Source organism: Lontra canadensis, unplaced genomic scaffold, assembly GCF_010015895.1.
Source record: "Lontra canadensis isolate GAN:19392208 unplaced genomic scaffold, GSC_riverotter_1.0 scaffold5, whole genome shotgun sequence".
In the NCBI taxonomy this organism is placed as follows: domain Eukaryota; kingdom Metazoa; phylum Chordata; class Mammalia; order Carnivora; family Mustelidae; genus Lontra; species Lontra canadensis.
Window position 1 is genome coordinate 15,719,268 of NW_022630999.1, and position 26,408 is coordinate 15,745,675.

Below are 26,408 nucleotides of genomic sequence, written 5' to 3' on the forward strand. Positions count from 1 at the left end.
AAACAATACTTGAATGAAAAGGTACTGGCCAAATATTTTAACTGTGGTTTGACTTGGTGGTGTGGGACCAGACTGAAGCACAAGAATCAAAAGAAATTGTTCACAAGGAAGTTTAGTAAGAGGCCGGCTCACCTCCCCACTCCATCTGCCTGCCCCTGCCCCGTCTTTTTGGCCAGCTCCCCTTCCTCTGCCCGCGCCTTGCTTGTCTTTGCCCTTGGCCTTTTTCTCTTCATGTCCTTCCTGTTTTCCCAGGTCAACCTCATTCACTCTTACAGCTTCATGTACAGCAGGTTTGCCAGTGACTTCCAAATCTGGGTTACCCATCCCAACTTTCCTCTCCCAGAACCTTATATTCATCTCCCCACTGGACACCTTCATTTAGATCTGCTCTAGGTGTCATCTGGTTTAAAAGTGATCTTATTACTTTTCCCCAAAGCTTTGCCCCAGACCTTCCTTCTCTAGGATGCCCCCCCCTTTTTTTACATTTTATTTATTTATTTGACTGACAGATCACAAGTAGGCAGAGAGGCAGGCGGGGGTGGGTGGGGGGAAGCAGGCTCCCTGCTGAGCAGAGAGCCCGATGCGGGTCTCAATCCTAGGACCCTGGGATCATGACCTGAGCCGAAGGCAGAGGCTTTAACCCACTAAGCCACCCAGGCGTCCCTAGGATGCCCTTTCTTCAGTGAAGATCCCACCATGCACCTAGTCACCCAAGACAAAAATCTCTGAGTTGGCCTAGACCCTCCATCCCCTTACATCCTGAAGGTCATCAGATATTCCTTCAACATTTTATTCTTATCCTTTTCTCTTCTACTTCCCTATTACTGCAGCCTTAACCTGAGGCCTTATTACCTCTCCGCTGGCTGAATACTACAACGTTCTAACTAGTCTCCCGGCCTTCATCCTTATATTGTTCTAGGATCCATTTACTACTAGATGATGGTTTGTTTTTTTTTTTAAGATTTTTTTTTTTTTTAATTTATTTACTTGACAGACAGAGATCACAAGTAGGCAGAGAGGCAGGCAGAGAGATAGAAGGAAGCAGGCTCCCTGCCCAGCAGAGAGCCGGATGTGGGGCTTGATCCCAGGACCCCAGGATCATGATCCGAGCTGAAGGCAGAGGCTTTAACCCACTGAGCCACCCAGGCGCCCCTAGATGATGTTTTTAAAATTCAAATAATCTCACGCAATCCCCATTCCTCCATGACTTCCCCATTGCCTACAGAAGTGGTTTAAATTCCTTAGCGTAGCATGCGTGCCTTCCCCAATGTGGGGCCTGCCAGCAGCTGTCACAGCACAGCCCAACGTGTAGCATTCAATCCAGCTACAATGAAGTGATCGCGTTTTCTGAAAACGCAAGGTAGTTGCGTCTTTTTTTTTTTTAAGATTTTATTTATTTATTTGACAGACAAAGATCACAAGTACGCAGAGAGGCAGGCAGAGAGAGAGGAGGAAGCAGGCTCCCTGCTGAGCAGAGAGCCCCATGTGGGGCTCCATCCCAGGACCCTGAGATCATGACCTGAGCCGAAGGCAGAGGCTTAACCCACTGAGCCACCCAGGCGCCCCAGGTAGTTGCGTCTTTATGCGCAACTAGTCCTTTCTACCTGGCGTAGCTTTCCATGCCTATCTGCTCGATAAGAATTCTCTCCTTAAGGACTCAGAAGAAAGAGAGATGGCTCCCCATCTTGCCTGTAGATGGCCCACCCCCTCCTGCAGCAGACACTGGATAACAAGTGTAAGAGCTACCTCTTCTGGTTTGAGAGTTCAGCTCCCATGCTGTGTTATACAGCACTTTATACAGATTCTACTCTTTAATTCTTTCTGTTCAGGGCTTATAAATTGTTAGTAGACAACTGCATAATGGACTTATATCCTTTTCCCGATTACTCAGCCTCTAAATTGCCTTTATCAGTTTGGAGAACAGGTGACTGTGTGAGGCAGGGCCTGCATTTCACTCCTGGAAGCCAGAAGGCACAGGTAGCAGTTTTCCCTCAATACTGACTACTTGGGACCCAGTCAATCCCACCTGGATCGTGATCAGGAGACAGGAGCCCAGAGAAGCAGGCAATGTGCAAAAGTTACCCCGGGAAGGGTGGCAGGGGGTATGTGGCCGTGGCTGGGGGGGCTGCAGCAGCCACGGCCCCCATCCTCCGTATGTTGCCAGTGTCTGGCAGCAGCACTTTTCCTGTGGTGTGGTTTCCTCTGGGGGGTCTGGCCCCCCGCCTCCCTTCAGATCTGCCTGTATTTCTAGCCTGGTTGTCTAGCCTGTCCATGGATTCTTTGAGCTCAAGACTGTTTCAATGAATTCCTTTCTTTGTTTCAGTCAATCAAAATTAGTTTTTATTGTTTGCAACCCCAAGACTCAGGCTGGTGCATAATCTTTTTTGGGGGGGGGTGGGGGCACAAAGTCTTTAGGTAACGCTTAACTCAAGAGTCTGATGCTACTTTTTTTTTTTAAGATTTTTTTTTTCAGTTTTTATTTATTTAACTCATCTCTATACCCAACGTAGGGCTTAAACTCATGACCCCAAAGATCAAGAGTTATAAGCTCTTCCAACGGAGCCAGCCAGGTGCCCCTGATATCACTGCTTTTAGTCCAGATCTCTAGATAAAGTCGTGGTCAAATTTGCAACTGACCTGGGAGTTTCATCTGGGCTCCCCTGAAGTCCATACATCTCAGGCACAATGTCTGCTGCCCCATCCTAAGCCCCTTCTTCCTGTGTCTCCCACAATTTCTTAATTCACACTCACTCACCTACCCAGTCCATAAAAACGTATACAGCCCCTACTGTATACAAGGCAGGATGGCAGACACTGAGAGGAACCCAAAGGTCAATAAGCTGTAGTCCTCACAGTATATTTTAGAATTTCAAACCAGGTAAATGTATTTTCTTTTCAAAAAAGATATTTAAAAATTGATCACTCTGTGGAGGGTAGAAGTGAAGAGGAACTCCATCTTTGAGTTAGTGTCACTGGGGACAAGGGGATGTCCATTTCTTTGTACATGTTCTAGAAATCAATCCCCCCCCCAAAAAATAATTGGTTTGCTTTGTTACACAATGGTTTCCAGTTGAAAACAAACAAGTAGCTCTCCAGAGCATTGAGAAAAGAATGACTTTTCTGAAGTTGGCCATTAAATTGCTCCCCATCAAAGTATTTACGACTAGGATAAGAGGTGAGGCACTAGAGTGAGTACTTTAGGAATTTAATTCAAGATAACCCAGAGCCCTCAAACAGAATCTAAGAAACATCTGTTTCAAATGAAAATACTAGCCAGCTTGTCTCCTTTTCCTTAAGTTAACAACTAAATACTTCTTGGGGCTATGGAACCCTGCTACCTCTGGGACCCCAGTAATACAACAATTGCCCAGGGATTGTTGGCACGTGGGTCTGAAATCACAAAATACTCAACACAAGCAAGGAAGAAGGGCACACATCAGTCATGTAAAGTGAAACGAGCAGAGCAGATGACTCCATACTCCGGAGAAAATGCTGGTCACCCCCCACCCCCCACAAACACTTTACAGGAGCAGAACTGAGGCGCTGACGCTGAGCACTCAAGACCCTTCCCACAAAAAGGAAGTCGATTTAGAAGTTAGGCTGGCCTTGGGATCAGGTCTTCATCCCCTAGGGGCTTTGGATAGGTCACTTAGCCACTCAAGGATTCCATTTCTCTTTAGAATTCCTACAGAATGGGAAAGAAACCTAGAGATCTTTTTTTTTTTTTTAAGATTTTATTTATTTATTTACAGACAGAGATCACAAGTAGGCAGAGAGGCAGGCGGCGGAGGGGGGGGGGAGGAACAGGCTCCCCGCCGAGCAGAGAGCCCGATATGGGGCTCCATCCCAGGACCCTGAGATCATGACCCGAGCCGAAGGCAGAGGCTTTAACCACTGAGCCACCCAGGAGCCCCGAAACCTAGAGATCTTTAAACCACTCTAACTTTTATGGGACTTTTCTTTGAAACATTTTTTTTTTTAATGTATTTATTTGACAGATCACAAGTAGGCAGAGAGACAGGCAGAAAGAGAGGAGGAAGCAGGCTCCCTGCTGAGCAGAGAGCCCAGAACCCTGGGATGATGACCTGAGCCAAAGGCAGAGGCTTAACCCACAGAGCTACCCAGGCGCCCCCCCCCTTTTTTTTTTTTTTTAATTTGAGAGAGAGAGCATGAGTGTGAGCATGAGTAGAGGTTGGCAGGAGGAGAAGCAGACACTCCGCTGAGCAGGGAGCCGAACGCGGGACCCTGAGATCATGATCTGAGCTGAAGGCAGATGCTTAACCCACTGAGCTACCCAGGCGCCTCTCTTTGAAGCATTTCTGATAAGCCTCTCTGCTTGAATGCTGACTTCTAAAAAAAAAATTTTTTTAAGATTATTTATTTATTTATTTATTTGTCAGAGGGAGACAGAGGGAGTACAAGCAGTGGGGGCAGCAGGCACAGGGGTAAGAAGGATCCCCACTGAGCAAGGAGCCTGACGGGACTCCCTCCCAGAACCCTGAGATCATGACCTGAGCTGAAGGCAGTTGCTTAACTGACTGGGCATGCAACCCTTGAATGCTGACTTAAAAATTTTTTTAAAATTATTATTGATGTATAGTTGCCATGCAATGTTATATTTTGGGTTTTGCTGTTGTTGTTTTAAAGTTTATTTATCTTTTTTTGGGGGGGGTCATCTCAACACCCAGCGTGGGGCTCAAACCCTGAGATCAAGAGTCACATGCTCTTCCATCTGAGCCAGCCAAGCATCCTGCAGTGTTATAATTTGAATGTTGACCTTTAGTGGTAAGATGCTCACTCTCTCACTCACTCACTGATGCCACTTTTGAAACATTCTGTTAGAGAAGTTCTTCCTTACATGTTCCAATGTGTGCTTATGGATTTCCCCATGCTAGTGACTTCTCAGGTCACACACATGAAGTCTGATCATGGATCAGAAAGCTCTCAACTGGGTGCCTGGGTGGCTCAGTGGGTTAAAGCCTCTGCCTTCAGCTCAGGTCATGGTCCCAGGGTCCTGGGATCGAGGCCCGCATCGGGCTCTCTGCTCAGCGGGGAGCCTGCTTCCTCCTCTCTCTCTGCCTGCCTCTCTGCCTACTTGAGATCTCTCTGTCAAATAAATAATAAAAAAAAAAATCTTTAAAGAAAGCTCTCAACTTCCTTTGCTTTTCTTGTCTACAGACTAAACCACCCCTCTCCCCTTCTAGTCTCATCCATCACATTCGAGACATAGCCCCATTTTGGTCTTCATGTTTTTTGTTTTGGGGGTTTTTTAAAAAAAGATTTTATTTACTTATTAATTAGAGAGAGAGAGAGCACACACATGAGAGATCACAAATGGTAGGGAGGGCCAGAGGGAGAAGCAGACTCCCCCACTCTGAGCAGGGAGCTGGAGGGGAGGCTTGATCCCAGGAGTCTGGGATCATGATTTGACCCAAAGGCAGACGCTTAACACACTGAACCACCCAGGCACCCCTGGTCTTCATGTTTTTGTGGGTGTAGACTAGTGGTTAAGCAACAGTAGGCCTCCAACAGTTTGAATTTGAATACTGGTCCTGTCCCTTAGTAGCTGTGTAACAGTAGGTAAATTGCTTTCATTTTTCTGGCCTCAGTTTCTCTAAAATGAAGATAGTAGTAACAGTAATGCTAAGAAGCATGCCTGTTTTATAGAGAAGTTGTGAATGAGGTAAATGAGGAAACACAAGTAAAATGTTTACTATAGTGCCTGGCATTTAGGAAGCCAAATTACTATTGTTACCACTAATAATAATAAATAATAAGCCCTAATAATGAGAATAAGAATTAGAACTGAGATTTGGGAAAGTTAATCTAGTTGATTGCCGATCCCACAAAAAAGGTTTGCCTTCCCTTATACGACACTTTTTCTTTTTTTTTTTTTCTTTTTTTTTTTTTTTAAAGATTTTTTTTACTTATGAGAGAGAGAGAGAGAGAGAGCGAGCACGGGCAGACAGAATGGCAGGCAGAGGCAGAGGGAGAAGCAGGCTCCCCGCAGAGCAAGGAGCCCGATGTGGGACTCGATCCCAGGACGCCGGGATCATGACCTGAGCCGAAGGCAGCTGCTTAACCAACTGAGCCACCCAGGCGTCCCTACGACACTTTTTCATAGCGATTTTCACTCTTCAATGTGTTCTAAGTGTCTGACCAACCTCACCCACCACCGCCCCGCCCCCCAAGGGGGCGGGGACCTACTTAGGGCCTAGAACAGTGTCCTATTTCACAGCAGGGAGAGAGTGGACGTACAGCTTTCTATCACAGGAAAGGAGACTGGGGTGAGGGAGACTGGCAGATTTGTCTGAGATTGAGCTCGTGGGAGAGCTGGGTAAGAACCCAGAGGTCCTGGGCAGCGAACCCTGGGAATGAAATCGAAGTCTAGCCCTAACATCTGGTGCTTTGGGCAGAGCCACGGATACACAGATTGTCAGTGATCCAAGGGTCAACATTCCCACCGGGTGGCCTAAGCACTGGCCCGTGTTTTGGGGGCGTCGAGACTGGGCGAGCAGGCGGCTGAGCGGAAAGGCACGGGTGGGTGCACCCGCCCTCCCCGGCGGCGCGGCGCTGAGAGCCGCGGCAACTCTCGGCGCTGGCGGCGGGCCAGGGCCACCCCAAGCCGGGCCGGGTCCCGGGCGCAGCTAGTGGAAAACAACCTGGCCGCAGACAATTGACAAAGGCGCGCGAGGGGGCCGGCCCTCCGCCGCGCGCACGCACGCAGCGTGGGCAGAGCCGCGCCCTCCGTGGGACCCGCGGCGCCCAGGCCCAGGTGCGGCGCGTGTCGGGGAGCGGGGCGTCCCACCCTCCTCGGCGGCTGCTCGGGTGCGCCCGAGCTCCGCGCGGGGAGTGCGCCCTGCGAGAGGGGCGGGGTGGACGGGCCGGACGCCGAGGGGACGCGGTAAAGCCGCCGCCGCCGCTGCCCGCCGAGCTGGGAGGTGTGGGGCGCCGGGAGCCGCGACGCCCGGGTCCAGGTGGCGCGGTGGAGCTTTGTGTCCTGGGGCCGCAAGGAAATGGAAGCAACCTGATCCACGTGACCTTTTACAGGTGGGCAGATAAGGCCTAGAGGGGTAAGGTGGTCTGGAAAAAACTATTAATTTCTTGCGTCGGTTTGTTTATCCCTGCCCGCTTCAGTGTAGGATTTGGGGTGACTTTTAATAAGAATCGATAGGTTGAAACAACAGAAAAATACAGTGTTAAAGGATCCTTGCCAAAGAAAGTATAATTATTACTACAGGCGGGGGTGGGGGGAAGAGAAAGGAAATTCGAAGTCCCTGTGTTGTGCTGCCTTGGCCAAGGACCCGCAGAAAAGTGCCAGAGCTGAGAACAGAAGCCTGAGTGTCGGGCTCCCCCGGGAGTTCAGTGTTCTGGGCACAGTGAGCGACCAGAACTTGCAGGGGAATAGAGAAACAGCAGCCTGCCCGGGGGCTTCACCTTCTTGGGATTCTGGACCCCTTAGACACCTGGATCCCTTCCTACAGAGGGGTTCACACATGACCTTGCACACCGTTTCAGATTTGACACGAAGCATTCTGCTGTAAGGAGTGACTGGAAGGCTGGCACTCAGGCTGTGCTATCAAGAGCAATTTTTTGCTCTTTTTAAAGGGATGCAACTAGGGAAAAAAGCGAGTACCGGCTGTCAATCCAGTGTTCTGACCCTGCTAGCTGGGTGATCTTGGACACACCGTTTAACCTCTCCAAGGCCCAGTGTTTTGCTCTCTTGTTTTTTCTTCTTTACAGATTTTATTTAAATTTGAGTTAGTTCACTTATCTAGTGCAGTATTAGTTTCAGTCCCAAGCCCGGCTTTATCTGTAAAATAGAGATGAGATTGTCTGCCTCCTCCTTCAAGTTATTGTCCGACTTAAGAATGAATGCTGATCCCAGTGTCTGGCACGTAGGGAGTGCTCAGTGAGTGGTGCAGGTGCACAGAGCCCAGTGGCTCGCAGCTGTGCCGGTTAGGAAAGATGATGACATGGAAGACATTGGGCTGTCTCTGAAATAAACACAAAATTAAAAACATTGTAAACCTGAAACTATAAAGAGAACCCTATAATGACTCAAAGCGACAGCGCAGATCTTGGCGATGATCATCTAAACAAAAGTACAGCAATGCACCACGTCAATATTTGGCCTAAGGTGAAAGGCTGAGAGGAGAAGCCACCAGGCATTCTAACAAGGACTGTTTACTGGCCTTGCTTGCCTCTTTTGAGTGGAACCAGCACCTGCATAGCTTGTTTCTAAATGAGAGGAAAGAGGAGGGTGATGTGGGGACCTGGGCGACACCCAGTCTTGCCAGGTGATGTGGGCTCGGTTGAGTTCTGGCCGGGGCACAGGAGTTGCTGCAGCTGGCTCTCATCCCTCTTGGATCAGCAGCTTGTTGTGGTAAACAGAGCCTTGGTTGACTGTGTTCTAGATCAAATAAATGGCTTTTTATTTAACCGATGGGGGGGGGGTGTTTGAGTGTTCTAACTGAAGCAAAATAGTGTTTGTTGAGCTCCATTGTCCAAAGCCTATAGCTTGTTTACTGACAGGCTAAGGAGTTTTTATTATTATTATTTTGATTTATTTGATTTATGGAGAGAGAGAGCATGCATGCACGCACAAGGGGAGAGGGGCAGAGGGAGAAGGAGAAGCAGATCCCCCACCCAGCTGGTCCCAGGACCCCGGGACCACCACCCAAACCCAAGGCAGATGCTTAATTGATTGAGCCATCCAGGCGCCCCAGGCTTAAGAGTTTTAAAATCTGCAGATCCAAAATTGTGAGGACAGGGCCTGGGCAGGCCTACTTGCCTATAAAAAGAACTGCTCTTACAAAAAAAAATACAGTGTTGTTTTCTTTCTCTGCCATTTTAGGCCTCGCAAATAGAGTCAGGGAAATATGGCTTAGGGCAAATAGCTGCTATTTAATTTGGGTTGAGACACAAATTACCTGTCTGGTGGGTTACATGCCTCTCCAGGTGTTTATAAAGGAGAGTTCTTTCTCAGAAACAGAGAATGTGTGTGATGTCTCTTCTCTTGCCCCCTGTCTGCCTCCCCTTGAGCCAGTCATTTCTCAACCCAGAGAAGTCCTTTTTCTGCAAGTTCAGTGACTTTGGCAAGTTCCTTCCCTTCCTGGCTCTGTGGCCTGATTTTGTTTCACAGTAGCTCTGTTGGAAAGTTGTTTTTTTGTTTGTTTTTTTAAAGGCTCCACACCAATGGAGAGCCCAACATGGGCTTGAACTCACGACCCTGAGATCAGATCTGAGCTAAGATCAAGAGTCAGTCACTTAACCGACTGAGCCACCCAGGTGTCCCTGTTTTGTTTTTTTAAAGTAAGCTCTACATCCATCGTGGGGCTTGAACTCAGGACCCCAAGATTAAGAGTTGCATGCTCTACCAACTGAGCCAGCCAGGTACTCCTAGAAAGTTTTCCCTAATTTGACCTTTAGATTCTAACCATTTGGTGCTCATAGGATGGCATAGAGCAAACATACTCTTCTAGGCCAAGGCTCTTCCTTATTTGACCTCAGCCCGTGGACCTCTTTCATGTTTCTACCTCCAGACTCGCAGCCTTCATTCTTTCAACATTTCTGTAGTAGGTTGAGATTAAAAGCAGAATTTTCCCAAGAAGTGATCTACAAACTACTTGCATCAGAGTCACCTAGGGACTAGGGCGCCTGGGCGGCTCCGTCGGTTAAGCCTCTGCCTTCGTCTCAGGTCATGATCCCAGGGTCCTGGGATCAAATTCCGCATCAGGCTCCCTGCTCAGTGAGGAGTCTGCTTCTTCCTTTGCCTCTGCTGATCCCCCTGCTTGTGTGTGTGCACTCTCTCGCTCTCTTGCTCTCTCTCTCTCTCTCTCTCTCTCAAATAAATAAATAAAAATCTTAAAAAGAAATCACCTAGGGGCTTGTGGAAATGCCCCATCCCTGACCACCTGAATCAGAATCTTCAAGCGTGCGGACAAGAATTTACACATCTGACAAGGGCTCCTGGTGATTCTTATGCACCTTTGGTTATCTGTTTGGGTGTTGGGGGTGTGGATTGGTAGTGGGGGATTATATACTCCTTATAAATTCTATATTGTTTGTCTAAATTATGTAATGAGCGAGAGCCTCTTTTGTAAATTGAACAAAACCATGATATCCAGGGAAAACGTGAGTAGCAAGTAAGCGTTTGAGAAAATGCTCAAGATAATTCATCATTCGGGAAATGCACATCAAAACCACATCGAGATGTCACTTCCTACCTATGAAGGTGGCTAAAATTAAAAAGACTGACTGTAGCAAGCTTGATAAGGATGTGGAGGAACTAGAACTTGTATGCACTATTGGTGCAAATGTAAAATGGTACAACCACTCTTTTAAAGTTTGACATCTATCTTGTGATCCAGACACATCCCTAGGTCCGGCGTTATTGAACGAGAGAAACAGAGAACAGCCAATTGTTTGTCCAGTGCATGGGTAAACAAACAGTTTATGTCCCTACAGTTAAATATGCTCAGCACTAAAAAGTAATGAACTAGGGCTCCTGGGTGGCTCAGTGGGTTAAAGCCTCTGCCTTCAGCTCAGGTCATGATCCCAGGGTTCTGGGATCGAGCTCTGCAACGGGCTCTCTGCTCAGCAGAGAGCCTGCTTCCCCCTCTCTCTCTGCCTGCCTCTCTGACTACTTGTGATCTCTGTCTGTCAAATAAATAAATAAAATCTTTAAAAAAAAAAAAGTAATGAACTACTGACACACAGATAGATCTCAAAATAATCTTGCTGAAAAGAAAAAGAAGCCAGACCAAGAGTACAGATGCTACAATTCCACTTATATAAAACCCACGGGGAGTTGCTGCCCCCCCCCCGATCTTAAACATTTTGGTGGCTCTCAAGAATTTTGTATGATTATATTAGTCAACCTCCACTTGTTACAGTGTCATTGGCAATTTGATCTGCCAGTGTTTCTCCATTTCATTCATCCATTCAGTTAATCGAGTACCTACCATGTGCCTGATCTAGAGTAGACACTGGGTAATGTGTTGGTGAATAAAATAGACATGATCTATAGGGATGTCTGGTGGCTCAGTGGGTTAAGCGTCTGCCATTGGCTCAGGTTGTGATCCCAGGGTCCTGGGATTGAGACCTGCATTGGGCTCCCTGCTCAGTGGGGAGCCTGCTTCTGCCTCTGCCTGCTGCTCCCCCTGCTTGTGCTTGTGCTCTCTCTCTCTGACAAATAAATAAAATCTTTAAAAAAAAAATAGACATGATCCCTTTCCTTGTGGAGTTTACCCTTTATTGAATGAACCAGTAAAACAAATAGGATAAGAAAAATAGTTATTGGGGGAAAGGAGTGCTTCTTTGGAAGGGGGATGGGAATCAGAGAAAACTTCTTTGGGTTTCAAGCAAGAAGTAAAGCAGTCAGTTTCTTTCTTTCTTTCTTTTTTTTTAAGATTTTTATTTATTTGACAGGGAGAGACACAGCGAGAGAGGGAACGCAAGCAGGGGGAGTAGGAGAGGGAGAAGCAGGCTTCGCTGAGTAGGGAGCCTGAGGTATGTCTTGATCCCAGGATGCTGGGACCATGACCTGTGCCTCACTCCCCTCTGGTGCTGTGAATCTAATCAAGATGCCATTATACTTGTCCAGGAGAAAGATGGTAGAGGTTTAGACTCAGGTGGTCTTAGAGATGGAAAGCATTAAAGGAACTGGTGGATATCCTTAAACTGGGCAGATCACAGAGGTTGAAACTGACCAATGTTCTTTGAATTATGTAGTTTTTTCAGGTTTTGTTTTGTTTTTTTAAAGGGGGGTTTCAAGAGCAGGAGGAGGGAGAAGCAGACTCCCAGCTGAGCAGGGAGCCCAATGCAGGGCTCCATCCCAGGACACTGGGATCATGACCCAAGCCAAACGCAGACTCTTAACTGATGAGTCTGTTTTATCAGTCCCTAGTTGTATCAGTTTTTAGTTCATGTTACTCTACTATGGTCCTCTCCACCCCCAGCCCCCAGCTCTCAGCCTCCATCACCCATGTCTTGCTCCTTAGAGAGACCGCTTAGAAAGACATCAGGACCTTGCCGGGCTGGTTACACTAGCATACAGCATTCCTTTGATCCACTGGCCTAGTTGCCTTTCAGTAAGAGAATGAGGATAGTCTGCAATTACCTGTTATTCTGTTTTGTTTTGTTTTTTTTTTAATCTATCCTGGCTCCAGGTGATCTCTGTTTCCCTTTATAAAGGCTGAGGGACCATCTCTTTTTTACTCAAGTGGCAGAATCCCCAAATGGCTAAGGCTAAAGAGGGTGGGGAAAGAAAATATATTAGCTCCTAAGAAAATCCAAAGGCAGGGATGCCTGGGTGGCTCAGTAGGTTAAGCATCCAACTCTTGATTTTGGCTCAGGTCATGGTCTCAGGGTCGTGAGATTGAGCCCCGTGTTAGAATTAGCTCAAGAGTCTCTCTCTCCCTCTCCCCCAAATCTAATTAAACAAACAAACAAACAAACAAAACACCTAAAGGCAGTCAGTCTCCATCATGGCTGGACTGAGTAATGGCCTCAGGGCTCAGTTTCCTGGTCCCTCAATCCTTAGCTCCATTTCTTGGTGTTTGCTGCATTTTGAGTCAGGCTCTGGTGTGTCATTCCTATTATTATTGTCATCACGATCAGCTGTTCTCACCTTCGGCTTGAATATGATGAGCCAACTGTCCTTAGATAATGTCTTGACCCATTGGATCCATGGTAGTGCTATCCTTTACAGTGAAACAACAATAGTAACGAAGCAACTGTTAAAATTTTTGCAAGCTTACCTTGTACCATGTACTCTGTTAGACACTTTACATGGATTATCTTTTTTTTTTAAAGGATTTATTTATTTGACAGACAGATCACAAGTAGGCAGAGAGGCAGGCAGAGAGAGAGGAGGAAGCAGGCTCCCTGCTGAGCAGAGAGCCCGATGTGGGGCTCGATCCCAGGACTCTGGGATCATGACCTGAGTCAAAGGCAGAGGCTTTAACCCACTGAGCCACCCAGGCGGCCCTACATGGATTATCTTATGAAATTTTATAATCACCCTGTAAAGGAGGTTAATAATTATCCCAGGAAAGCCAGCTGACTGATTGCTGAATCAGAATTTAAAATTGGATTTTCTGGCTTAGAGGGTGGACTCCAAGCCTTTACAGTGCCTCTTGAAGTCCCTCTTAAGAACTAAGAAGAGGGGAGCAGAGCCATCAAATAGTGTGCCGGTATCTTACTTTTTCTGAACATCAATCTTAAAATATACACGGCAATCATAATAGGGGCAGAACTTTGGAAGTTATTCTCATAATTTTGTCAATCTCTGATCCTTATGGGTTGTTAGAGTTTTGGGAGCTCTTCATACAGGACGTCTCTCCTTGACTATTCAGTATGTCTGTATAAACCAGGAATGTCAGGCAGGACACTCTTCTTTCTATAGGCATTTCCTCCCTTTGTTTTTCTTTTCTTTCTCTCTCTCTTTCTCTTCTTTTTAAAGATTTGTTTACTTTTATATGAGGTGGGGGGCAGAGGGAGAGGGAAGGAAGAGAACCCCAAGCAGACTACCTACTGAGCATGGAGCCTGACAAGGGGCTTGATCCCACAGCCCTGAGATCATGACCTGAGCGAAAATCATCCAGTACCCATAGTCCTACGTCTTAACTGAGTTGGTGGTTACACAAATCTGACATGTGATAAAATGACATAAAAACAATCATTCACGAATAGTAGACTGATGCCAATTTCCTGGTTTTGATATTGAGCTATATTTAAATAATAGGTTGGTTATCAGGGGACCCTAGTGAAAGGTGCACAGAAAATCTGGTACTATCCTTGCTACTTCCTGTTGAATGAGTGTGTAAGTCTTATACCTGTCTGTAAGTATTTCAAAATAAAAAGTTAAAAACAAAAAATTACATAGCTTGGGGCGCCTGGGTGGCTCAGTGGGTTGGGCCGCTGCCTTCGGCTCAGGTCATGATCTCGGAGTCCTGGGATCGAGCCCCGCATCAGGCTCTCTGCTCAGCAGGGAGCCTGCTTCCTCCTCTCTCTCTGCCTACCTCTCTGCCTACTTGTGATCTCTCTGTCAAATAAATAAATAAAATCTTTTAAAAAAATAAATAAATAAATAAAAATTACATAGCTTAAATTACCCACTATCTTTGCAGCTCTGTATGGACAAGTACCGCCCAAAAGCCTGGGAGAGCAGGCTGGCTGTCCCTGTTCTATTTCCTGGTCTGGGTCGATAAGGAGGCTTATCTCAGAGAACAAGCTTGGGAAACGTGGCTTTCCTTGTAGTCCAGTCATGCTCAGTCCTGGGATCTCTTTCATTTTCCATGATAGGCAATTTTTTTTTTTTAAAGATTTTATTTATTTTTTTGTCAGAGAGAGAGAGAGAGCGTGAGAGTGAGCACAGGCAGATAGAGTGGCAGGCAGAGGCAGAGCAAGAAGCAGGCTCCCTGCTGAGCAAGGAGCCCGATGTGGGACTCGATCCCAGGACTCTGGGATCATGACCTGAGCCGAAGGCAGCCACTTAACCAACTGAGCCACCCAGGCGTCCCGGCAATTTTTTTTTAAAGATTTTATTTATTTATCTGTCAGAGAGTAAGCACAAGCAGGGGAAGCAGCAGACAGAGGCAGAAGTAGGCTCCCCGCTGAGCAAGGAGCCCAATGCAGGGCTTGATCCCAAGACACTGGGGTCATGACCTGAGCCGAAGGCAGACACCTAACCGAGTCCCCCAGGAGTCCCCATGATAGGCAATTTAGAACTAAAATCAGTTTAGCCCTCTGCTCTCTCTCTCAAATAAATAGATAAAATCTAAAAAAAAAAAAAAAAAAGACACAGAATTATTCCATGACCGCAAAGCTCTCCCTGGTGTTCTTTCTTTAGGGTCACACCCACCTGTCCTTCACCCTCTTCCCTAGCCAGGTGACCACTAATCTGTTCTCTGTCTCTATAATTTTGTACTTGACATAAATGGAATCATACATGACCTTTTAAGATTAGTTTTTTTTTTTTTTTTTCAGGCCGTGTAATACCCTCAAACGCCCTTCAGGCTATTACAATTTATGCATAATTCAATCCCTGTTATTTCTGGGTATTCAGTTGTAATGGATCTACCCTTTCTTTCTTTTAGAGCATTCACCTTTTCTTAATTATTTTTTAAGTAGGCTCCACACCTAACATGCGGCTCGGACTCATGACCCTGAGATTAAGAGTACCTACATGCTCTACCGACTAAACCAGCCAAGTTTCCTTAAAGCCTTCACCTGTTAAACTCACCTATTAAAACAACATTTTGGGGCGCCTGGGTGGCTCAGTGGGTTAAGCCGCTGCCTTCGGCTCAGGTCATGATCTCAGAGTCCTGGGATCGAGCCCCGCATCGGGCTCTCTGCTCAGCAGGGAGCCTGCTTCCTCCTCTCTCTCTGCCTGCCTCTCTGCCTGCTTGTGATCTCTCTCTGTCAAATAAATAAAATAAAATCTTTAAAAAAAAATAAAATAAAAAAATAAATAAACATTTTGATTGTTTCCGGTTTGAAAATTACAAATAAAACTTCTGTAAGCATTTGTGGACACGTTTTTGTATGGACATAAGTTTTCTTTCTCTGGAATAGATGCCCGAAGTTATAATTGTTAGTAAGTGTAGGTTTCTTTTTTAAAGAAACTGACAAGCTGTTTTCTGCCACCATTTTTGCATTCCCACCAGTGATGTCTGAGCGATCCAATTTCTCCCGCACCTCTGCCAGCAGTTAATACTATATAATATTTTTCTGATTAATGGCTTTATTGAGCTATAACTCATCTCATATACTTCATCCACTGAAAGTGTACAAATCAGTGGTTTTTAGTATATTCACTGAGTTGTACAAGTATCACCACAATAAATTTAGAACATTTTCGCCACCCCCAAGAGAAACCCTGTGCCCAGTAGCCACCACACTCCATACCCTAGCCCATTAGCCTAGGAACCTGATGATCTACTTTTCCATAGATTTGCCTGTTCTGGATATTTCATATAAGTCAAATCATAAAATATGTGGTCCTTTGTGACTGATTGCTTTGACCTAGCGTAATGTTTTCAAGATTCATCCATGTTAGAGCACATATCCATAGGACTTCATTCCTTTTCATTACCAAATAATGTATAATATTTTTAAAGAAATAAAAGTATGTTTCTTTCCCTTATACAGACCATAAACTAAGAGATGACAAAATGCTCTTAAAGGGAGGTTTTGCCAGGCCGGCTTGGAGGTCTAGCTTGCAGTTAACCTAAGTGCAAATTAATGCTATTTTAAATATGTAGCAGTTCTCTGTAGAATGTGCTTTTTGTTTGTTTAGCAATAGTTCTGAGTAGTGGAACCTGAGTAGCTCTCCTGAAAGCTTGTTGGGATCTTTCTAGAGAACCTACTATGCACAGGGGGGTGAGTGTTAGTGACTCAGGCCAGGGACAGGTCAGCAGGCCACGGGCAGTGTTCAAGAGCTGGAACAGAGCTGTGCATCAGACAGATGCATTCCGGGATCTTTCTAGGCCCTTTGCTCTCCCCATTCAGTTGACAGATCATCTGATCCACAGGTCAGCGCTTATGGCCCAGGACAGAAACTTCTGCTGCTACTAGTCCCTCCCAAAGGACATTTATATATGCAAGAGTCATCAGTATTGTGAGGAACAGTGAAGGACACAGGTGAATGAGTGCTCCCCTGTCTCGGAGTGCATAGGGTCTGGGCAGGAGGCTGAGGCCTGGTTCTAAATAACCCTAAATAACCAAGTACAAGTTTGAACGGGATGTGTGCCACTTTAAGAATTAGGAAATATTTTACCCATCCAGAAAAGAACAAAGAATAGTGAAATACCATGTTCTTACCACCTCACTTTATTTAATTTTAACATTTTCGTCCTCTGTGCTTCATTATTTTTAAGCAAATAGGACTTCTCCTACTTCAGCAATAAAAAGGAAGGAACTACTGATACATGCAGCAATTTATAGGAATCTCTAGGACATTATGCTGATTGAATAAAGTCAGTCCCCAGAGGTGACACACTGTAATGATTCCGTTGACATACATTCTTGAAATGACCAGATAATAGAAGTGAAGAACAGATTCCTGATGGCCAGGGGTTAAGGATGGGATATGGAGCTGGAGGGAAGTGAGTGAAAAGGGAAAGTGAGGGATCCTTGTGATAGAAATGAGCTGTTCCTTGCTTCTATCAGTGCCAGTATCCTGGCTGTAAGATTGTGTTAAGAGTTTTGCAAGATGTTACCATTGAGGAAATTGGGTAAAGGGTACATGGAACCAGTTTATTATTTACTATAACTGCATGTGAATCTCTATCTCAAAATTAGAAGTGTAGCTCAAAACAAGACAGCTTCAGATCCCATTAAGTCCCTTTTGATATGTCCTCAATTCCATTTCTCTGCTTCCCTTTCCAGAGGCTGCTACCATCCTGAATTTACTGTTGATCATGTTCACAAAATTTTTAATACATATATATGATTTATATTATATATTATATATATTATTTATATATTATATATTATAATATATATATTTATTTACAGTGTTGGTTATGATATATGGATTTGTAGTTGTTCATTTTCACTGTTGTTGAGAATTCCATGGTATGGATATATTACAAGTTAATAACCCATTCTCCTGTTGATGGACATCTAGGTTGTTTCTAATTTCCTATCATTATCAGCAGTGCTGCAGTGAACATTCTTGTCTCCAATCCTTGTGTATAGGAGGAGAAGTTTCTTTTTTTATGAGTTTATTTATTTATTTGACAGAGAGATTGAAAGAGAGCACAAGTAAGCAGAGTGGCAGGCAGGGAAGAAAGAGAAGCAGGCTCCCTGCTGAGCAAGGAGCCAGATGCGGGACTTTATCCCAGGACGCTGGAATCACGACCTGAGCGGAGCCTTCCGCTTAACACACTGAGCCACCCAGGCGCCCTCAAGTGGACAAGTTTCTTAAAGACAGGTTATCTCTAAGAGGAGAACTGGCCTGATAGTGCAAGCATTTTTAACTTTTCTAGTTATTGCCGAATTGCTCTTTGGAGTGGTTGCAACAATTTACATTACCATATCGGTACATGAGACTTCCCAGTCATCTACAGTCTCACCAACATTTTTATATTTTGCCAGTCTGATGGGCATGAAATGTATCTCACTGCGATTTTTTTTTAAGATTTTTATTTATCTATTTGACAGAGAGAGAGAGAGATCACAAGTAGGCAGAGAGTCAGGCAGAGAGAGAGAGAGGGAAGCAGGCTCCCTGCTGAGCAGAGAGCCTGATGCGGGGCTCGATCCCAGGACCCTGAGATCATGACCTGAGCCAAAGGCAGATGCTTAACCCACTGAGCCACCCAGGCGCCCCTTATTTTTGTTTTTAAAGATATATTTATTTGAGGGAGAAAGAGAGTGCATGAGCACAGGGGCAGAGAGAGGGAGAGAGTCTCAAGCAGACCTCATGCTGAGCTTGGAGCCTGACGTAGGGCTTGATCCTACGATCCTAAGGTCATGACCGGAGCCAAAACCAAGAGTCCACACTTACCCCACTGAACCACCCAGGTGCCCCCATTGTGGTTTTACTTAATCACATTTGCCTCATTTGTGTGTTAGCCATTTAAACTTCTTCCTTTGTCAGTTACCTGCTCATACCTGTATCGGCTAGAGTTTAGTTGGAGAGAACACAGGTCATTCTGTTTTAACCAGAGTAGGAGCTCAGCTAACTGCACCATGCGGGTGTCCCTCCATGTCTTTAAATAGCATGCAGGTACTGTCGATTGAGCTTTTGGTTTATGTATTGTTTTTTGACTTTCTACCATGGAAGATTTAGTTGTTTTTTTACTCCCCCTCCACCACACATAGACACTCCTCCCACGACCACATACTCCCAGTATAGTTATACATCATATTGTTTAGGTCACTTGCATTATAGTGTGTATAAATTGTATTTATAACTGAACCAGGCAGCAATGTACAATTACTTTTGTTTTTCCTGCACAACTTTTTAAATTTTTTAAATTTTATTTATTTATTTTTAAAGATTTTATTTATTTGAGAGAGAGAGAGCGAGTGAGAAAGAGTGTGGGAGAGTAGAAGGTCAGAGGGAGAAGAAGGCTCCCTGCAGAGCTGGGAGCCCGATGTGGGACTCGATCCCAGGACTCGAGGATCATGACTTGAGCTGGAAGCAGTCGCTTAACCAACTGAGCCACCCAGGTGCCCTGGCACAACTTTTTTTTTTGCTTTTAATTTTTTATTATAAAACATGACAAACAGAAAAGTGAAGCTGAGTGAATTTTCACAAAACAAACCCCCATATAACCACCACCCAGGTCAAATAACGACCACCACCCTGGAAGCCCCCTCATATCTTCTCTTATTATCAGTCCTCTTACCCCTTCCACAAGAGTAATTGCTCTGGCACAACTTTTTTAACAATTGTTTTGTGTTTGTTTGATGGTTTACCTCTTAGTTTTGTATGTATGATCTGTGTGATTATCCCTAAAGATATACCGTATTCTTTATCGATTCAATGAATCTATTCTCAGGACGCTCTAGCACCTTCTGAAATACCATAGACTGTTTGCCATCGGCCTGTAGCCAGGGGTCAGTCCTAGGATTTTCCTTCCCCATCTGGGGATTTCCTTGGCCTTTCTCACTGTAGATCACCAGCGCCCTCCACCTGTGTCTTCCTCCTTCCTGTTTCTTTATTTTGGTGGAGGATATTTATTCTCCCATAGTTTTCTGAGAAGAGGAACATACAAGGATAAATTCTCTAGGCTTTCAAGGTTCTGCAGTTTCTCCTCAATGGATCTAGATACAGATTTTTAAAATACTTATCCTGTTAGGGACTTGTACTTCCTGAATCTAAGAATTCATATATATATATATATATTTTTAAATTCTGGACAATTCTTACTCTTATCTCTTTGAATATTGCCTCTCCTTACTCTCTTTATTCTTGCCTTCTAGAATTCAGATTTGATGCATGAACCTTCTTATTTCAATATCCAGATTCCTTAAGCTCTCTTTCATATTTTCCATGCTTTTCTCTCTCTTTAGCAATCTGGATAATTTCTTCAGATCTCTGTGCCCTTTTGGTATTTCTCTTTTCTAGATGTCTATTTAATCTGCCTATTCAGTGTTTAATTTTGAAGGCTTTATGTTTAATTTCTGTAAGTTCTGTTTGGTGCTTTAAAAAATCAAAATTGCACAGGTCTTTTTTTTTTATATTATGGGTTTTTTTTCCCCCTTGCTTATTTTACAGTTTTTACCTGATAGTTTGACTCTCTGGTGTTCTTGGGGTCTACTTCTGCTCATTGCTGTGGAGATCTTGTAATTTTGGATTGCAAACTCATCTTCAGGACAGGGTTCACAGGTGGAGACATTTTATTTCTATGAGCACTCAGAATAGCATTAGTCCAGAAATGTTTTTGTCGGTTTCTCAGCTTTGGGTTACTTGGGCCACATGTGTAGTATCAATTTGAACCTAAAGCCCAGTGAGGGCAGGCCTATTTTTATGAATTTTCAGAGGGGACTTTTTGTCCTCGTGTAGGACCCAAGCCAAGAGGACTTCATCTTCTATGTGAGTGGGGGACATTTTTTCTTTTTGATCCACCATTTCACTGGAGTCTTTGGGGGTCCCAGTTCTGTGAAGAATCTTGTCTCCTGTTCCTGCTTGAACACCTGTGCCCAAGTCCCTGGTTGCCTGAACTTGGCCATGCCCTTTTCCCTGCCCATTTCTACTTGGGGCCCCAGCCACGTCTGCTCAGCTGCTCCTGCTCTGCTTTCTAGTTCTCTCTATTTAGAGGTCCTGCTATTTCCTTTCCTCTCTTACAAGCCCTGCTGGGCTATGAGGAGGGAGTTTTATGCCGATCCAGCCTGTCTAGGATGTTTTGTAGCAGGGAGGGGTTTCAGGCCATGTTCACAGTATTGCCATTTGTACCTTTAAGCCTAGAGATAAAGGGGTTGTGGGAGTGTCAGGGAGGGAAGGTCCATCTGGCTGGGAGGTTCAGGAAAGGGAAGGGAAGATGAATGTCCAAGGGTAGAGACATGGGAGGGGGCCCAGCAGGTGCAAAACCACAGAGGCAGGAAATGACTGTGCAGGCCCAGAGGAAAGCACGAAGCTCTCTTTGGTTGGAGGATGGTCTGTGAAGGGGAAAATGAGCTTGGAGCCGGACCACAGAGCAGCAGGGAGCTGCTCAAACCCCATAGCGCAGAATGCCATGATCATAGCTTTGTTTCAGGAAGTGTAAGCTGGAAGCACCTCCGGGATGTGTGGGTATGGGCGGCAGCCCGAGGGAGAGGGCTTTAGACTTGGAACAGTGCTCCTGGAGGCTATGGAAGAGCCCATGGGATGGACTGTGGGGCCCGAGTGGGGTAGTGGGGGTAGAGAGGAGGGAACCTCTGGGACAGATGATGGGAGAGACTGGGCTGAACCAAATAAAGAAATCTGGGTCAAGAGCTGGGAAAAAAAATAGAAGAAAAGCTAGGCAAACACATTTCTGAATCCTGGAAAATGTCAGCAATTACGAGCCTTGTTCTACCTTTTCAAATTGCTCAGATACTGCCCACAAATGCTAATACACATTTCATCCTGCGATGTGCAAGCTAGAGATGTTTTTAGGCCACCTGATGAATAGTTGTCTTTGGATTAGACACAGTATGTTCCAGTAGAGCTCCTGGAAGTGAGTTGGGATGTGTTTGCCTTTCCTAGAACCTGCCGACATGGCTGAACATGGGACTGATGAGCCGTCTTCAAGGACAGGGAGTCCCGATGGAGAAGGCCGGGCCTCTGGGGACAGACTGTCGCTGCATCAGAGGCTGGCTGTCAGGGAGCTCATTGACACTGAGCTCTCCTACCTGCACCTGCTCCGGCTCTGTGCCTCTGACATCAGGAGCCGCCTGCAGCAGGTACGGGGGCTGCACACAGCCTCCCTTAATAGGGGCAGACCTGGGTCCTGGTTTCTGAGACCCCACAGCTCTTCTAGGGGCAGGCCTGAGGGAGGGGAAGGTGTGGTGGCCGGGAAGTCATCTGGATGGAAGCTGGGGTGCTTCCATTTACTGGGCGTGCAGCCTTCAGCCAGGCCTTTAACACATCAGAGCCTCAGTGTATGCATCTGCTAAATGGAGAGAGGAGTAATCACCCCAGAGAATTAAGTGAGCTAATGCATAAAATAGTCCTTTATCAAATTTAGAACAGATTGCTTAAACTGACCTATATTCCAGTCGTCTCATTTAGGAGATGGCAACAGGAAGAAGTTATCACGATGGTGGGTTTTTACATCTTTTTTTTTTCCCCTCTTGATTTCAGAAATAATACAAGCTCTCTTTATAAAATATAAAGTATCCCTTAGCATGTAAGCACCATTAGGGCAATGTACCCCCAGTTCTGGACGCATAAATCAGAGACTTCCAATTAGTGTTTCTTGAATGAATGAAATACTCAAGTGGGAAATGTGGGAAGTGAAAGTTTTCTCATATTTTACTTTCCAGAAATTAGGATTTTTCTCTGTAGGCATTAAGCAAACAACTACAGGTTGTTACTTATTCCAACAAAAATAAGAGCATACTCTAGAAATCTTTCTGCAGTTAGCTCTTCCTACTTGATTGTGCATCCAGGACACACACGCACAATCTCCTGCATACACCCATGCACATATATAGATGTCCTGCAGTAGAATTGCCAGTTCATAGTAGCTGGAGTTCAGAATATATGTCAAGGTAATGGTGGTGGGTGCCAAGTATGTCAGAACTGGAAGGAAATCCAGCTTTCCACCCTAATCTGACAGATAGGGAAACTGAGGGAAGAAACATGATGGCTGCCAGCAGATCTGGGATAAAACCCCAGTCCATGCTGAGCCCTCCATCTCTTCCTCACTTCCTGTAGAGTAATGAGAACACCTAACTTATAAAGTTTTTCAAAACCTTGCAAACATTCCACTGTGACAATATTCCCAAGAGTAATAGGACCCTGAAGGTGTGAATGTTCTGGACTGATGTCCAAAGTCTGCAAACCGTCCCTCTGCTCAACTCCCAGAGACTCCTATGGTTTTTTGTTCCTTCTAGCTGCCTGAGGGAGATCTGGATGTCCTGTTCTCAAATATCGAGGATGTCATTGAGGTGAACAGCAGATTTCTTCATGATCTGCAAGAGACAACATCCAGGGAAGAGGAACAAGTGTACTTAATTGGTAAGCAAAAGACAAGGCAGTTGTCAGCCCTAGATTCCCATGAATTGTCCTCAGCATGTGGGTATTGCTGAACTATCTCCAGTTCCAGGGAAATGCAGCTCAATGGGAGTTTCTTTTGGGGATCTCTGAAATACAGCATGACAGAGCTGGTAGGACCCTCAAATAATATCCAGCCCAATCCCATCACTTTACAGAAAACAAGATTGGGGCCCAGAGACAAGGAGGGACTAATTTGGTCAGTGGCCTGGCTGAGCCGTTAGTTATTTACTAAGCTTAGTTATATACAGAGCACTTGCCAGTTACTATGCTGTGTGCTGGGGTCACAGCATCAACAAGTGAGTCCAAGTGTCCATTCTTAAGGCTTGACAAGTTAGAGAGACAGCAGATAAACAGATAAACAAGAGAATTTTAGAAAATAATTTAGAATTTGAAGAAAAGAAACAAATGCAGTAACCCTTGGATACAATAGTAGTCCTCCTAGGAAGCGGCCATTTGAACTGAGATCTGAATATTAGGAAGGAGATGGCTATGGGATCTGGAGGGAGAGCAGAAAGAATGGCTGTGCAAAGCCCCTGAGGCAGGGTTATCCCTGCCTAGAACGTTTGAAAGACAGACAGAAGGAAGCCTAGTATTGTCCAGGGAAGTTTATGAGGAGACTATGTTTGGAGATGAGATGGAAGAGGTGGAGAAGGACTGAATCATGTAGGGCCTTCTAGGCCTTGGTAAGGAGTTTGAATTTTATTCTGAATGTGATGAGAAACTATTCAACGGTTTTGAGCAGGAAAGCGATATGGTCCTATTTATCTTTTTGATGACCTCTTTGGCTGTTGCGGACAGTGGGTATGAGAGAGTGGCAAATATGGAAGCATGAGACCAGTGGGGACCTCACTGTCACCCAGGTGAGAGATGGTGGGAGTGTCCTCACTCTGGGATGGTTAGGAGGACCCTTTAGAGCGTAAAGGAGGTGGGATGAGTGGGGATAAACTCACACCTGTGTCCCACATTCTCTTCTCATCTGTTGTCCTGAGCTCACACCACAGAACCCCAAGGTCAGGGGTTTTGAGTGGAGTCAGGCGGGGAAGGTGAAAGGGTACCAGGTAGAGAAGGGGGGCAGGGAGGGCACCCAGCACAGGGCCCACCCAAGTTCCCTGGCCTTTACATCACCAATCTACTCCTTCTGAGACATGAATGATGATGGAGATTAAAAATAACAAGTACACACATTTTTTTTTTTTAGAAAGCCCATTTTCTGAGTGTTTACTAAATGCTTAGCACTGTTCCGGAGTCATGTATTAACTCATTTCATCCTCACATCAACCTGGAAAGGTAGACGCTGCTACCCATTTTACAGTTGAGGACACGGAGGCACAGAGTGGGGAAGTAACCCATCGAGGTCACGCGGCTAGTGGCAGAGCCAGGATTTGAACTTGGTAGTCGGTCTCCGGAGCCAGTGCTCTCTTAACTGTGGCACTGAGCAGCTTCCACGTAGTGGAGAATGGTAGCGAAGCCTGTGAACGTGTTTATTATTCCCTTGAGAATAGAGTTCCTTATTGAAACAGCAATGCGAATGAGTTACCATTTCCTATAAAAAACAGATGAACAGGGGCGCCTGGGTGGCTCAGTGGGTAAAAGCCTCTGCCTTCAGCTCAGGTCATGATCCCAGGGTCCTGGGATCGAGCCCCGCGTCGGGCTCTCTGCTCAGCGGGGAGCCTGCTTCCCCCTCTCTCTCTGCCTGCCTCTCTGCCTACTTGTGATCTCTGTCTGTCAAATAAATAAATAAATAAAATATTAAAAAAAAAAACAAAAACAGATGAACACAAAATGAAAGAACAAGATTTTTTTTTAAGTAGCTGGGTAGATATTCTTAACATTTATCATTTTATCCTTATTTCTATTACAAATTACCATTTATTTGAGTGGGAATCAGTATAACCTCAGGCTGAGGACACGCTGGGGTCCAGGGACTCAGAGTCAGGTTATCCTGTTGCTGTGGTTTAAGGTTCGATGCGGTTCCTTGTGTGAGGGGCCTTGCTTGCCAGTCTCTGCCTTCCTGGTTGACCTGCAGCGAAGAGGCAGGATGTCACTTTGTTTTCCAAACACACCTGGTGATCACTCTGCTCCCTGCCTTCCTGGTAGAGCTGCCAGATAAAATACAGGACCTGGGTGGCTCAGTGGGGTAAAGCCTCTGCCTTCGGCGCAGGTCATGATCTCAGGGTCCTGGGATCGAACCTCACATCTGGCTCTCTGCTCAGCAGGGAGCCTGCTTCCCCCTCTCTCTGCCTGCCTCTCTGCCTACTTGTGATCTCTGTCTGTCAAATAAATAAATAAAATCTTTAAAAAAACTACAGGTCCCAATTAAATTTAAACTTCAGATAAACAATGAATAATTTTTTAAAGATTGTATTTATTTATTTGAGAAAGAAAGAGAGAGATTGAATGTGCACGAGCAGAGGAAGGGTCAAGAAGACTCCCTGCTGGGCGTGGAGCCTGATGCAGGGCTCCATCCCAGGACCCTGAGCCAAGGTCAGACACTTAACTGCATGAGCCACCTGGGTGCCCCGTCAGTGAATAACTTTTTAGTATCAGGATGTCGCATGCAACATTTGGAATATATTTATACTAAAAATGTGTTCATTATTTAGCTGAAATTTAGTCCTGTATTTTTTCCCCTCTGATATGGCAGTCCGATTTCCTGTCCTATTTCCTATTTCCTTTACAGAGTCTACAGAAAATAGCCTTCTCATCCTCTGACCCTGTGGTTAGCCGAAAAAAGGCACAGAGAATCCACATGGCTCTTCTCTTCGGTGCCCTATGTGTTGGGTCCAGGCTGCCCTGGCTTCTGCCAGCTCTCTATTCCTGATCTTGCCAGCCCCCTCGCCTTCTTGCATAAGGAAAGCCCTCCCAATCCTGCAGACACAGCATTTCAAGAGATTTTTAGATCTCAGGCATAGCTGTCTTTAACAGGCTTTTTTCCCCCCAGATGACTTAGGTCCCCTGTCCTTTTCGAATGAGTCCATTACAACTCTGACATTCACAGGCGTCTCTGCCCCGGGTTATCTCACCAGAAGGTGCCCTGGTGTAGCTCAGTGCTGTCCAATGGAAATGTAATTCAATCCGTACACGTCATTGCACATTTTTGAGTAGCTCCATTTGGAAAATTAAAGAAGAAGATAAAATTAATTTTAGTATATTTGATTTATCCCAATATGTCCAAACTCATATTTTAACATGTGATCAATATAAAAGT

General features: G+C 45.4%; 1 protein-coding gene across 5 annotated transcripts in view; it reads left to right on the forward strand.

The window, feature by feature from the left end:
- The first annotated feature begins 6,223 nt into the window (after positions 1-6,223).
- Positions 6,224-26,408, forward strand: part of ARHGEF37 (Rho guanine nucleotide exchange factor 37) — a 49,441-nt gene continuing 29,256 nt past the window's right edge. Inside the window, exons 1-3 of one of the 5 annotated variants that reach the window (XM_032851516.1) lie at positions 6,224-6,337; positions 21,686-21,882; positions 23,038-23,161. In XM_032851516.1, coding sequence (XP_032707407.1) covers positions 21,697-21,882; positions 23,038-23,161 — 310 coding nt within the window. In that variant the 5' untranslated portion in view covers positions 6,224-6,337; positions 21,686-21,696. Of the gene's footprint in view, positions 6,338-6,691; positions 6,776-6,929; positions 7,074-21,685; positions 21,883-23,037; positions 23,162-26,408 lie in introns of those variants that run through there. The other 4 variants (XM_032851517.1, XM_032851515.1, XM_032851514.1 and 1 more) reach the window with 4 other exon arrangements.